Here is a 13869-nt window from a genome sequence, read left to right as displayed (position 1 = left end):
GCGTTGGGCTATATAAGGGGTGCGCGGGTACCAGTCCTGCCTTTCCGCCTGTGGCACGGAAGCAGGTATGGTTACGTAGCTCTGTGTGTCGCCGGCGGCGTGCGTGTGGAGTTATTCCGCTCAGCCCCGCTCCGGCGCCATCGGCGAGCGGTGTGGAGGCACCGCGGGTCGTTGTTGGTTCGCGATGGGAGCTGGAGGAGGAGGATGGAGGCGGATTGCGGCGGCGGGGCCCGGCGCACCCGTTAGGCCTCGGCCCGCTGTGAGGGCGGGAGGGCTGCGTGCGAGCGCGCCCTGCGCTGCCGCCACTTTGCTTTGTGCGGGAAGAGCAGCTCGGGAGAGGTCGGAGCGAAGCGCGCGGGGAAAATAGCTGGTGCGGACTGGCTGCGCTGTTCAGCTATACTTAAATATTTTCAGGAGGTGGTAGAGCTCACTGTTGCCTGCTCGTGTGTGAACGAGTGGTTGTAGTAGATGTTGGGGAGGGAGAGCCCTCTCTGGGGAGGCTTTCAAATGTGTGGTGTAAGTGAGGAGGTGCCCTTGCCCCTTTATTGCTGTACGCTGACCTCTAGAAGGCCTCGAACCTCCTGTGCTGCTGGAAGAGTATCAGAGCTCCCTTCGCATTCCATGTGCCCGCACATGATGAAAACTGTGTTGGTAGGGACATCTGAGAGGCTGATGAGTACCAACATATCTGAGCTGGACGTGGAACGGGGGAGGGAGGCAGGAGTATGGAGTGGCTGAGGCACCACGTGCTCAGTGCTCCTGGTGGCCGCTGGATCCACCCGCTGGCTGCAGTCAGTTGGAACAGTTCAGTGATTCTGATCTGTTCCTGGTAAGCAATACGGGCTAGTAGTTATTTGGGTGGGTTTGTCTCCAAGTTGGTGTCGTTTCAGTAAGGGGAAGCTTTGCAGCGAGGCTCAGGGCATTGCTTTGAGTTGCGCTTCCTCCTTTTTCAAAGGAAACGTGTGACCATAATATCCTCAGTCTTAATAGAAGAACTAACGCGTGCTCTTTTGTTCTCAGTCTAAGATGAATTGGTTACCATCCTCCCTCTCCTGTGGCTTCAGAATAGGTGAGTGCTGTTTTTGGAATACAGTTTAAATTGAAAAATATGTACTATGTAGGTGCACATAGAGCAACTAGCCTGGATTACTTTTCTATCTCAGTAAGAAATTACAGGGCCAGTGTAAAGCAATTATGATGTCTCTTAGGCAGTTTTCATTCTACTGCTGGGAAAAGCCACATGTTCCTTTGCTGGAAAGTGGATTTCAGGCTCCTGGTTCTGGAAAACTAGTTCAGCTTCTGACCAGACTGAGAGTACACTAGATATGCATCTGTTCATTACTGATATTTCACCATCCACACCAGCAGATTGGAGAAAAGTGCTCGGTGCATGTTTCTAAATAGGACCTGTAATGATCAGGATTTGTCATTAAATTGGAGAGCCTGTGATGTTTTCAGTATTAGAGTAGTGGACAGAAGTGATTTCTGAAAACTCTGTGCTGAGGCTTTTTCAATGCTTACTGTCACTGCAGTGACAGCTGGAGATACTTCCTAGTTCTGCAGGCATTTGATGATGTCCTGTCTGACTTTCAGGCCTGCTGCTGAATATGAAGACTTGATGCTACTTCATAAGGTAAAACTTGTTGGGGAAAAAAATCAAACATTTAGGGGCTCACTGTTTAGATTTTAATGACCTCAGTAGGCAGATTTGATTCCCTAAGTTAATCCTCTGGTGCCACAATGATGACTGTATAGTTTGCTACTCTTGACCAAGAAAATGATGAGAGCTCAAACCACCATAATTTCTATCTGAGGCACAACGACTTAAAATTCACCTTGATAAAATATTTTGGCCTTGAATTTACTTTCATAAGCTTTTTCTCTTCCAGGATTTGAATAATGCACTCAAAGAAGAAACATCACCTGGTAAGAAGCTTTGTGCAATCTGTATTTGGGTTTGTTCTGTGTAGCTGCTGAATCACTGCAGTGAAAAGGGTGGGATGCATAAAATGGGATGGCAGTGCTTCGAGATTAATTGCCCCTAATGCACAGAAATGGGTACTCGTAAAATCTGTGTAGAGTCTTTGAGATACTAACATGTTTTATATTGAGAATTTGAGCTTCTCAAAGTCCTTGCTAGATGACTGCTTGCTACTATTACTCCAAAGCAGATACAGTGATGATAACATAGTTCAGCAGATTAGCTCATGATGAGTCACGTTCTGTCTTTCGCTCCTATCTGATGTATCTCGCTGTTGTATTTAGCTCCTTGCTAGGGGGTCTAGACTTGACAAAGAAAGCTGAGAGAATCTGATTTTCTTTTGTTGCAGGCACTGGGAAAAGCCACAAGATGAATGTGCAAGGTAAATATTGCATTAACTGCAGCTGCACAAACTAGCTTTCTGTCCCTGACCTGTGAGAAGGCTGTGTATGATGATAGCATAGTTCAGCAGATAACCTGTGATGATCACTCTGCTAGTCTTTCGCTCCTATCTGATGCAGCCTCCTGTACCTGGGGTAATTCTGGCAGATAGCTCACATGAGAAGCTTGGGTGAAGCACTGTATTCACCATGTTGTTGCTTTGCAGTCTGCCCTGCATGAAAATGAAGAGTGCTTGTGCCCAGCGGAGCTGATTTACCTTTGCTGGTGTTGGTGAAGATGCTGCCTTTATAACTGAAGGTAATTGCACATATTTTAGAAGGCTGTGTTTGACTGTGCCGCGTTTGTGGACTAGGTCAGCTACAGTGCTGCATTTGGGCTTGCATTTGGAAAATGCAGAATCATACTGTTTCTGGAAAACTTGCAGCAAAGATATGTGCCCTAAATATGTCTTATGGTCCTGTATACTTCCCAGTAAAGTAGAAATTTTGTGAAGTGTTAGGATTTCTAGAATGTAGAGACTAAATGCCTTGAACAGTAAATGCAGCAGTGCTAATTTAGTATCTGAAATGCTTTTTCTGGTTTAGGCCAACTTGAATATTTGTCTGGAGTTGAGGTCACTGGGGGTTTTTCTGCTTCTTTTTGCAATTCTAGCAATTGAGGAGTAAGATCCTAAAGATGCTGAGGAGAGCTGGGGGATAGATTTGGGCTCCCCTGTGGAGGATGGGAGTGTTGCAGTCTGCTGTAAATGATGTTGAATCAGGTCTCTGATCCCAATGAGGATAAAACTTGACTAAACACTGATACAGTATTTGACTGAGGTGGTTGTTCTTGAGCTCAAGATTTTTGTTGGATCACATCTAATGGCAACTTTTCCTTTGCAGACTTAGAAAGTGTTTCTCATCAAGATGTAAGTACTTGTTTTTAACTTTGAGTATTAGCATAGCAAGTCTAGAATGTGCCTGTGAAATCAAATACTCGGCTGAGGGAGCGGAAAGAGGGCAGTGTTGGCTGCTAATTGCATTTCAGCCAGACCAGAAAGATGTGTAAAAGAAGTGCTGGATAAAGACCTGCCCTACATGGACTGGCTTTGCTAATCTGCATGTGTGCTTGTGAAATTGTTGATAGCATAGCACATCTGGGTCCATCCTGTTCCCAAAGCAACCATAGCCCAGAGCTGATAGCTGTCCAGTGACTGGATGTGTAAGCTGCCTGTGTGATGAGACATGAATACCTTGACTTCAATCATGGAGGTCTGCAATTAGCTCTATCTGACTTCAGGCATCTGACTAGATTTCATTCTTCTGTGTTTGTTTTTGTACTCTTCTGACTGCTTTTTCTTCTAGTACTGTTGGGAAACTGTGAAGTGGTGCAGTTGGTTGTGCTGCGGGCAAAAGTGAGTAGCCAGTGAATTTCTATTACTGGTCATTACTGTGTGCATGTGATGGGAAAGGTACTAGATGTTAGCCTCTAATTGTGCTGCCATCTTGTAGCTGCAGGATTATTCTTAAACTCCTGCAGTGGATAATTTTATAGCAGCCAGCAGGCTTCACCTACCAAGGTACTGGGAATTGAATTTCATATTTGAGGCTCCAGTTATTTGAGTACTCTGTAAAGAATGTAATTGTGCAGACAAGCAGGCATGTCTTACAGGGTTATAATGATGTTGTCAAATGTCTGACCTGAAACTACTAATGTAGACTTCTCTTCACTGAAAAACCCTGTGTCTGGCAGTAGCCATGGGTGTGCTGGTAATAGATGATTAATAACTTGAAATGGGAGGGAATTCTGTGTGGCAATGGATATAAAGGGGAACAACTCTGCTTTGAGGCTTTTACAGAAGTTGCTCTCTAGGGGGTATAGGAAAAGTGCTACCTATTTTTGAACTGTAATTTAGGATCTCTCCTAGAGGAGAATGCTTTGGAGGTAGCTGCTGCTTTTTTTTTTTTCTGGGATGGAGTTGGTGGAATGTGAGTGCTTCTGTGCTGTTAGATAAATGGCAGATGTGAGTCTGCTGATTGCATTTGTGAACACCAGTAGCTTCAATTCATGTGTGGAATCACCAAAGTCAGGTCGTGGTAATTTTAACAGAAGAAAAAAGTTTCTGGAAGTCTTGTCGTTGTAATACAGCACTAGCATTGTACTAAAAAACTTTTATTCTTGTATTTATCTTAGATTTGAGAATGGAAGAACTGCCCAAGATTCTGTGACAGATACTTGCTTGGTAAGCTGTTTGCTTCTCAGTTGCCATAAAATATTTTTAATGAGCTGTGTAGACCAATTGAAATATGTAAGTGCTTTTATTGGAAAGAATGCCTAAACCAAGCATTGCAGAGCTTGCATCAGTGACTACTGCTGATTGAAAACAGTACAGTTACTGTTTAACTGTTTGTTGGTTAACTCATGCAGTGGGTTTTTGCAGGGATTATTACTGAATAATGTAGTGAATTACTTGTCTCTGTGGCAAGATGAGTTTTTACTTGATGTGAATGAGGCAGTCTGAAATACTGAGCCTGTCCTCTAAGGCAAAACAACAGTAACAACTTCAAGCTTCTCTAAGCACGTACTGTTCATGATGATTATTAGTTCTAAGCAATGGGAATCTCTCTGAAAGAGACTGAGGAGGACTCTTGATCTGAAACAGTACACAGATTTCAAGCTTTCTTGAAACACTGCCAAGCAGAGCGTTAATAGAAAAAAATCGTTGTTACAGAGTGAAGCTGAAGGGGAGCATGTGAGAAATAACACCAACTTTGAGGTAAGCTTAAACTAGAGTATATTTTGGAGCTTATGGAGGTCCAGTAATCTTTGGGATGTTGTCATAAGGCTAGTGGTGTATGAAAGTAGTTTTGTGTGTATTTTGATGCGAGTCTTGCACTCCCTGCTGTTGGGAGAACAAAATTGTGTGTGTGGAGCAAGAATGACCTGCAGTTCTCAATTTGAGGTAGGAACTTTCTCAGCAAATTTGGTAGCCTGATAATTCTTAAACTGTGTCATGGTAAACTTAACGTCTTCTGTTTGTATGAAGAAAAGGCTTGGCCACAGTGGCTCAAAAAACATTTTTTTATTGCTTGGTGTCTTCACACAGTAAAAATCATAAAAGCTGAATCAGTGGGGACTACTTAAGCCAATATGTTTACAATTTAATACAGCAGAATGCACAGCAGCAGGCATAAACTCCTATCAATAACGCCTGCCTAGCTGTATGGCTGTTCTGTGAACTGACACTAACACTGCTGCACACTTGAAATGGAATAAAGATACTCTTTAGCTGGCAAAAACTTCATAGTAGAGTGACAGTAATAGTACTAATCTTGCTTATGTTGGAGGTACACAAACTTAGGACCGAGCTGAAGATGTAGGTTGCTATAGCACTTTGTTCCAATGGTTTTATGGGGCTTGTATTTTAGGTATCAACTCATTCCAACAAAACAACTCTCAGTTGGAGAGAAGTACCATTAAGCAAGTATAGCCAACTTTTTCTCATTCCTCTGTTAGTGATTCTGTATTCCCAGTTCATTTAGCTTTTTTAATATTATATTAGGTGTTACAAATTGAAGTGGTCAGTTGACAGCTGAAATACAGCCTTTTTACAGGTTAAAATTAGTTTAATATTTTATAAACCCACATATAGTGATATCTTACTCTGAAACAATTTCTCTTCCTCAGGAAAGGACTGCTCTGTCTGCCACCTCACTGGGTAAGATAACACATTAATTCTCTCTTCTGGGGGTATTGGTAACCACTGATGAAACTTGATTCTGCCAGATGAATTTCTGTGATATTACCATTTCCGTTCCATTCTTTCTGAGGTTACACAGCTGCTGAGAGGATCTCTTGGCAGATGTGTCACTGCATGCTAAGTGTGTTTTCCTGCTTTAGGTGAGGATGCAACTTTGGAACTGTATGAGCAAACAGAAAGGTGAGTGTAGCTATTAACAAAACTTAGTTGCTGGAACAGATGATGATTAAAACCTTAGCTTGAACTCTCTCACTGAACAGAGATGAAAACCTAAGGTCTGAGTTGTTCCAGTAAGCTTGTTGTACTGGTTTGGTGCCTTGTAACAGTTCTTATGCCTTACTTAATAGGTGGAAGATCCCGGGATAATGGGTTGCACTTACACAAACAGCATTAAAACAAGACTTTGTGATGTTAATGTTTGCCTCATACACTGATATTGGAGCCAATAAAATCTTGTAAACTCTACCTGTTGTTGTGAGCTGTTTTCTGATTTGCTTGTTATGAAGTAGCTCTAAGGTGTTTGGTTTAGGGCAGGGAGCTAACTAGTTTGAAATGCTAGTCCTGCAAGTGCTCTCTGCTGTAGAATGTAGCTAATATGAGTGTTAAGGCAGACTGGAGTTGACCTGAGCAATACTTAGGTTTGGGTAAAGTTCAAAAGAAAAAATAGCAGAACAGATTTTTCACAGAACCACCAAAGGGCTTGGATTCTATTAACTGTTCTGCTAGATGAAGTCTGGTCTGGTCAGTGGCATTAGTATGGAGTGTGACAGTGTCCACTCTCTGTGAGGAAGAAAAATGCTAGCAGAGGTGGGAGACTTGGATAATCCAATCCTATTTTAAAGGTAGAAATGTTTCTGTGGTACTAGAGCCTGTTAAGACATATCTGTTATCAAAACTCATTAATGTCATTTTTTTCTGAAAAGCTAATGTTCTTCCCCCATCTTTTTGTGATGAAAAAGGAAACTTGCTCTTCTTAACACCTAAGCTATTATATTGGTGCAGCACTTTGAACAAGAAGAAAACTAGACAACTCTTACAGGAATATTTTCTGATGTTTCCAGAATTTTTCATTAAGAGGAACAAGATTGAGTTTCATCTCCCTCCCACTCCAGCTGGTGTGTACTACTTGAGTTTTTAGCCAGAATAACTTAATCATAGATAAAATCAGTTAGAGATGTTCCTGTGTTCACATACAAATATCTTCTGCATTAAAGCAAAAGCCATTAATAGGGTCTGTTTCCCTTCAGAGTTGATTAGTAGCCTCCTAGTATTCTCTGACTCTGGATTACTTCCTAAAATACCACACTTCATTGTGCCTGTTAAAGAGCTTGAAGGGACTGTCATAGCCTGCTGTGTAAAAGAAATCTTCATGGAATGGTTGGCCTCTGTTTCTTAAGAGCTTAGCCAGGGCTTCAGCTTCTTCAGCATATTTATCTGGTGAGGCAAATCCACTGAAGGACCTGGTGGAAGTAAAAGGAAAGGTTGTTTTTTTTCATTCTGTTAGGAGATCAGGCCAAAATCCAACTGTTCTCTGCTTTGGTTTTTTCCAGAAGTGCTGGGGTGGGGAGCATCAGTATTTGAGGAGTTCTCATGCAATTTGTAGTTATTAAGTTAGAGAGAACTACCTGTCTGTACAGGTACATGCTACGCCTAAACCCCAGGCTTCCAAGTAGCAGGGTATATTCCCTGTACAGTTAAACAACCAATACAACTAAGAGTAGTGCAGGCTCTTAGTTTGTCAGCTACACCCATGCTGCTTACCTGACAAAGATAGCTGCTGCCTTCCGCTCCTCAACAAACACATCTGAGTCAGTGGGCTGTGGTGGGGAGTCCTGATGTTCAAATGGCACGAAGAAGGAGATTTTAAAATCTGCACAGCCAGACTTTACCAGACATGTCACTGGCACAGTCATATCAATCTTGATTTCTAAAGGATGAAAGATCTGTAGTAAGCTGCAAGCAAAAATGGTGAATGCAAGTGTAAAGACTGCTGCAGGCTTAGCCTAAAATCAGGTGCTAGGGCAGCCTCAGTGTTACAGCTGAAAAAATTGGTTTTTATGTTGATGCAAGGCTATGTGCTGCATCATTCTGCTTCTATCTGCAGCGCAATTCTGTACTGACAGTCATTGCCTGGGATGCAAATCCATCCTGATGTGGTTCTTTGAGCTGCAGTTTCCCACTTTGTTCTTGTTTATATATATATATATAAAACATAGCAGAATGTTAGACATAGGGGCCCTAAGGGACTTGGAAGTGAAGATATGAAAAGACCTGTTTGTGCATCCCAAATCATGTGCTACCTTAAACTACTCAGCTTTATCCTGTTTGTGCTGCTTGCAGTTCAAAACCAGTGTCCTACCTTTCTCGTTCTTCCCTTGGATGTAATGGAAGAGTTTCCAGAAGCCCTGGCGCATTGCTTCCTTCTGGGTCTCTCCCTTAATGACTGTGCTGACCCACTTGGCTGTCTCATACTGGCGCAGTTCGGAGTCCTTTGCCTGAGAGGCAGCAGAAGTTACAGTGACCATGAGATGAATACTAAAGATGACACAAATAGATAGCTATTCTTCCCAAAGCAGCATTAAAGTATTGTGATCAGAAAACCCCAGACAGCCTCATAGCTGCAGGAACACCCCGAAAATCAAACTTTGTCGTCTTCATTGCAAAATTATGCTGTTCTGCCTTAGAACAAGTTGCTTAGAATTTACAAGTAAGTGTCCATCTTCCCACTTTGCTGTTAGGCATGAACAGAGTTCGTAGTAACATTTCTTCTTTGCTCATCAATCCCAAATCCACCTTAGCTCTGCAGCACCCTGGCTGTAGAGAATCTCCTCCCAAGCCTTTTAGCACTTGCCATGGTCTCTATTGAGCTCCACCTAGGGGACTGCAGATCCAGGGACAGAAACGTTTGCTTGAAGGATTTGATCATCTTGCCAGATCTGAAAAGGAGACACAGTTTGTTGGCCTCTCCAGTTAATGCAGCATAGATGGGGTGTGAGAAAACAGTAAGGCTTTTCTGCTTAATTTCAAGAGGTTTTCCTCTGGTTTCTAACCTGTAAGTAACACCTCCCAGCCCCAAGATGAAGCAAAAAAACTGTGAGGTTTAAGGTCCTAGCTTGAAATTTTAAGAGCCTTGGTTTATAATTTCTGTCATTACTTGCTAGATGACACTACATAACCCATATCCAGAGACAGTCTGCCCTTATATGTTACAGTATCCCTAATGTGCACTTCATGTTGCAGAAGCAGCATGTGGTTAAGCCATCACGTGTGCTGATAATCAGGTCATAGCAGGCTGTCTTCTCAAAGCGCAACTCAATTGTGCGTGTTTTGGGCATTAGAACAAGCTTTGAGGTTATTTTGCATTTCTTTGCTTACAGCTGCCCTCACAAGAAGCCCTGTGACTGCTTTTTTTTTTTTTTTCCATGGGCTTACAGCATTCAAGGTGGATGGATGTAATTAATAGCATCTGCCACCTCACTGCTCTGAGTGACAAGGTGAAATCATGCCACCTCATGCTACCACCCCAAACTATTGGCAATGATTTCATTTACAATCCTTAAAATATACAGACACACATGCTGAGAAGTGCTATCTAGCAGTTGCTGTAGTTGTAGTACAGCAGTGAGTACGAGAATGATGTAACACGGTACTGATGCCAGCAGTTAAAAGCAGGCACTGTCCCCTTCCGTGTCCCAGCCTTAATATACAGCATAACTGCCCAGTCAGCACTTAGACCAGAAGGCACTGTTCCACTCTAGTACAATTTCTGTCAGTAGTATTTACAAATCAAAAATAACAAGGAAGCAGGAATCCGATTGCTTTATTAGAAGCAAATGTGAACAATCTATACTGAAACTTAATACATGGATACGTTTTATCCTTTGCCATCTCAAAGACAAAGCTGATAAAGCTTGGTTGGCACTTCACTTTATTTCTCTTTGCCACACTTTGATAGGAAACAATTCTTTTCATGTGCTGCTGGTACCCTAGCAGAGAAATAAATGTTCCTCCATTTCCATTGTTGTACTAGCTAGTCTGATTCTGTAATTGCCAGTCCTGACACATTTTCAGAACTGCTGCTTACAGAACTTTGTAACTTTGCGACCAAAACCATCATGACTTCATGCAAGAAATACTTTCGAATTACGTACATAAAACAGTTCTTTTTGGGGAAGAGAGAGGAAAACAAGTCTTCCAAATATAGAGTTGAATTCATTCTTAGACCTACAGTAAAGCTTAGCTTTGGTCTTTCTATCTTATTAATACGTCTCTAGCCCACGAAGGCTTTTCCTGTTGCTGTTAACACTGAAGGGCTGAAGAAAGCACAGCAGGCATCGCCACAGCTTACACTGATGCAATGAGTAAACGTAGCGAGAATATGCCATTCCATGGAGCTGTTAATTTGCAGAGAAAGTGGATGTACTTACATTTTGGTGAATAGGCTGTCCTAGCTATTGGAGGCTGCGCGCACCCACGATGTGCTACAAGTCGGTGTTTATTTTAGTTCGACCAGACTCCGCCCTGCCTCAGCCCTGCTGCAGAGGATGGTGTTAGGAAAACCAGAGCTCTGGGTCTCATTGGAGAGCTTCCACACAAAAGGCCGAAAGCTCCACCTCCTGCCCACCGGGCAACACTGGTTGCAATGTGTGCTCTGGTTCCATAAGCGGTTTCACACCCTTGTGTAACTTCCACTGCTTCTATGGCACTGTGCCTGCTTAGAGCTGGGTCAGCAATAGGTTTCGTGCTCCCGGGAGAAAGAACTGTACAAAAAATAATGTCACACCCCTCCAACTCAGGTCAGAAGGTGATGTTAGAGAATGAGAGCTTTTCCTTTTTAACCCTGGCGTGAAATGCTGGGTACAAATCTGGCTGTAAACAGCAAAGACCATCCTCACAAGATTTCTGCTGACGTGTTATGAAAAGCACAGTGTTCTCTGATAGCTGGCTGTTTTGAATGGCATTTGGGGCTGATCAGCCCCCTTAGCTCTTGGATATGTGCACAAAGGGGTTATACAAAGCTATTGTGAAATTCTATTGTGTTTATAGTACACAAAGTGAAGCTGGGCTCTCCATTTAACCAGCTGCAGTTCTCGATGTATTTAGATGCCAGCACAATAGGGCAAATTAAACTTCACCATTTGATTTCTAAGAACACCTCTCACGTTTCCCACACTTCATGCAGATTTCTTGCAGCTCGATTCACCCAAGCTCTCTGAGACATTTGAAATCAATAGCTGGGAATGACTTCTAACAGAAAACATGCTGCCTGCAGAGATCTATACCAGTGTGCTGGCTGATACACTTATATTCTAAAAGATTCAATAAAAAAAAAAGTACAGGCAAGTAACACTTGCAAACCTTTATCTAATGCCATGAAAATAGAGTTGTGTAAAGAGGAGTTTACTAGTTGAGCCTGTTAGAACACGCTAGGGCCTGAAACAGGTTCTCTGCAGGTTTAACCCTTTCTGTGGAGTAAACTGTTTCACCTGTGTTCTGCTTGGATCAAACGGGAAAATCATCACCAAGGTGTTTTGGAGAAGGAGAAGCTGTTATTTTCTGGGGTTTGCATTGGAGCTGCACTTGCTTGTGTAAGGTTAGCTGTTAAATTATTCTGTCACCCTAAAGTTCCTGTGAAGTGCATGCTAATAATTACTTTCTCCAGAGCAGAGAAGGCCATGGAAGGACTACATCCTGCCACACCACTTTGGTCCATCTCATCAGTTAGCCCTGTTCACATGTATGGAGGAGTATTGCCTTGAAAAGGAGGGCGACTAAAATGTAGATAAACACAAGCCCACTGAATTCTTGTTTTGTTTCTGAAGCAGAGAACAAATCCCCAGTCAGAATGTATGTGCCCAGCTGATGTTTCTGTCCCCAACAAAGAGCTAACTGTTCCCAATGGAGTAGCCTGAGGTTTGAGAACAATCATCAGTGTTCCCCCAAGAGGTTGTTTTTCAACCCTCTCTTGTTTCTCATAGATGCATTGTGAAGACATGCCAACAGTTGTGAAGGGCAGCGGGGCAGCCATGAAGACATGCATTCAGTACATAACTATATATGTGCCTGTATCATAAATAACTGGGGGAAGGGGCAGGATGAGAGCTGGCACATGGTTTTATCTCCAGAGTAACACCTGAGCACGCTGCTCTATAGCCATTGTCTGTTACACAGAAAAAATGACATAAAAAGCTGTTTAGCAACTTGAGGTCCTGGTAGTTTGCAGAACATACAGGCAGGGATGTTCATCTGCATCCCTGTACTGCTGGTGTGTCTGTCTATCTCTACTACATGGGGAAAAGCAAGCCATATCATAATAGAAGCTTAAACAAGTATGCTTTCATAAATATCAACCTCCCCTTGTACACTATACTTCTAATAAAAACATAGGTAAAAGACTTGTTGCTCACAGAAGAGCTCTAAAATATATTAATTAAGCAGACGATATTCAGTATCTCATATGTATGTATGTATGTATGTATGTATATGTATATGTATAGCTTGGCTATTCTGTACAATAGCTAACAAAGCAATATTTTTCGGTATTGTAAACTCAAGAGGTAGGAATGAGAGTAAAACTCACAGGCTATAGCTTACTCTTTGTAGCTGGAATTTTACTATTTTCAGAAGATACTTGTGTGTGTTGCAGTGCTGTGCTCTTAAGTCATGGTATTTCAGGCTACCAACTTGTATTGGATAAATACAAGACAAAGCTGTGGTACTGGTGGTTTCCATTTTTCCTCTATGTAGGCTTAGCTACACTTGTCATTAACAAGGCTAGACAAGCCCTTAAACAACATGCTGTAAAGCAAAAATGCTTAGGTTTGTTCTTTGTTGTAATTACAATCACTGCTGTCAAATGTATGCAAGTGTTTTTTAGGTCACCTTTATTCCTGGGGGTGAGCACACAGTGCTTGCAGAAATTGATGAATCTTTTCCACTGGCCTAATTGTGTCAGCATTAGACAAACTCCTGAAAAATGTTTTGTTACAGTATAGTTAATGATAACTTTGAGTCGTGTTCTTCTAACTGGAAAGTCTGTATAGTAATATGAAAAAAAGGGTGTGTATGGGACTGAAAGGAATGCACGCTGCTCACATGCTCCAGGCAGTCTTGCTTTCCTGCCTAAGCTTCTCCCAGCATCAGCTGCTCTTCCACTTGATGATTCTGATTTAAAAGAACTGGGAGTCTTCAGGCATAAATGCATTTGCTTTTGCAAACACCTATCAGTTGCTGCAGAAGCTCCTACTTCAAAACAGAGAAGTTAGGCGTGTGATGTTTATAGTTACTAAAAATAATGGTCTGAGTTTTCCTATATGATTAGATGAACCTTATCTTTCCAATTCATCTGCCTAAAGAAACCTCTTATCTCCTTGCTCTAAAGAAAGAGAAAACCTTCTATCATGTTCTATTTTCTTCTCATTTCCAGTAAGGGAATGGGAGTAACACAAGACTACCACCTTCTGAAGAAGCAGTTGAATGTACTGAAGTGCTGTTCCAAGAAGTCTCCATGTTATCCCTTGTAAATGGAAGATCTCTCTAATGAGGTGGTGTTTGGACCTTGTGCTGTAACATTTTATGTCAATACAGCAACTTGTCATTATTTGGTTGGCCTTCAGCCATAAATCCTTTGCTTTCTGGAAATGCCTGTGTGAATTTTGTCCATGTGCTTTTTGCCTGTTACAAGAGATACATGAAACTGTTGCATCTCCCTTCTGCCTTGAACAGATGACACAGTTGCTAAAGCAAT

The 13869-nt window shown here is 42.2% G+C and overlaps 1 protein-coding gene and 8 non-coding genes across 9 annotated transcripts; 8 read left to right on the top strand and 1 right to left on the bottom strand.

The window, feature by feature from the left end:
- Nucleotides 1–621: 621 nt before the first annotated feature.
- Nucleotides 622–701, top strand: LOC116217017. The gene has a single exon (XR_004160854.1). It is a non-coding gene; the product is annotated as a small nucleolar RNA SNORD74 (small nucleolar RNA).
- A 739-nt stretch (nucleotides 702–1440) lies between these two features.
- LOC116217024 lies at nucleotides 1441–1507 on the top strand. The gene has a single exon (XR_004160861.1). It is a non-coding gene; the product is annotated as a small nucleolar RNA SNORD75 (small nucleolar RNA).
- Nucleotides 1508–1733: 226 nt separating this feature from the next.
- Nucleotides 1734–1817, top strand: LOC116217027. Its single transcript, XR_004160864.1, has one exon. It is a non-coding gene; the product is annotated as a small nucleolar RNA SNORD24 (small nucleolar RNA).
- A 351-nt stretch (nucleotides 1818–2168) lies between these two features.
- Nucleotides 2169–2251, top strand: LOC116217020. The gene has a single exon (XR_004160857.1). It is a non-coding gene; the product is annotated as a small nucleolar RNA snR60/Z15/Z230/Z193/J17 (small nucleolar RNA).
- Nucleotides 2252–2421: 170 nt separating this feature from the next.
- Nucleotides 2422–2505, top strand: LOC116217018. The gene has a single exon (XR_004160855.1). It is a non-coding gene; the product is annotated as a small nucleolar RNA snR60/Z15/Z230/Z193/J17 (small nucleolar RNA).
- Nucleotides 2506–4035: 1530 nt separating this feature from the next.
- On the top strand, nucleotides 4036–4099 carry LOC116217023. Its single transcript, XR_004160860.1, has one exon. It is a non-coding gene; the product is annotated as a small nucleolar RNA SNORD78 (small nucleolar RNA).
- Nucleotides 4100–4944: 845 nt separating this feature from the next.
- LOC116217009 lies at nucleotides 4945–5026 on the top strand. The gene has a single exon (XR_004160846.1). It is a non-coding gene; the product is annotated as a small nucleolar RNA SNORD79 (small nucleolar RNA).
- Nucleotides 5027–5779: 753 nt separating this feature from the next.
- Nucleotides 5780–10684, bottom strand: LOC100541714 (heme-binding protein 2-like). Its single transcript, XM_031554848.1, has 5 exons — nucleotides 10550–10684; nucleotides 8974–9058; nucleotides 8482–8617; nucleotides 7884–8049; nucleotides 5780–7582 (listed from the first exon to the last, which is right to left on the bottom strand). The coding sequence occupies exons 2-5, from the start codon at nucleotides 9046–9048 to the stop codon at nucleotides 7408–7410; spliced, it is 552 nt and encodes a 183-aa protein (XP_031410708.1). The 5' UTR covers nucleotides 9049–9058; nucleotides 10550–10684; the 3' UTR covers nucleotides 5780–7407.
- LOC116217016 lies at nucleotides 6121–6195 on the top strand. The gene has a single exon (XR_004160853.1). It is a non-coding gene; the product is annotated as a small nucleolar RNA SNORD47 (small nucleolar RNA).
- Nucleotides 10685–13869: the final 3185 nt, after the last annotated feature.

Source organism: Meleagris gallopavo, chromosome 10, assembly GCF_000146605.3.
Source record: "Meleagris gallopavo isolate NT-WF06-2002-E0010 breed Aviagen turkey brand Nicholas breeding stock chromosome 10, Turkey_5.1, whole genome shotgun sequence".
Taxonomy (NCBI): Eukaryota; Metazoa; Chordata; class Aves; order Galliformes; family Phasianidae; genus Meleagris; species Meleagris gallopavo.
Note: the sequence above shows the minus strand (reverse complement) of the source record. Positions and strands in the feature narration are given on the sequence as shown.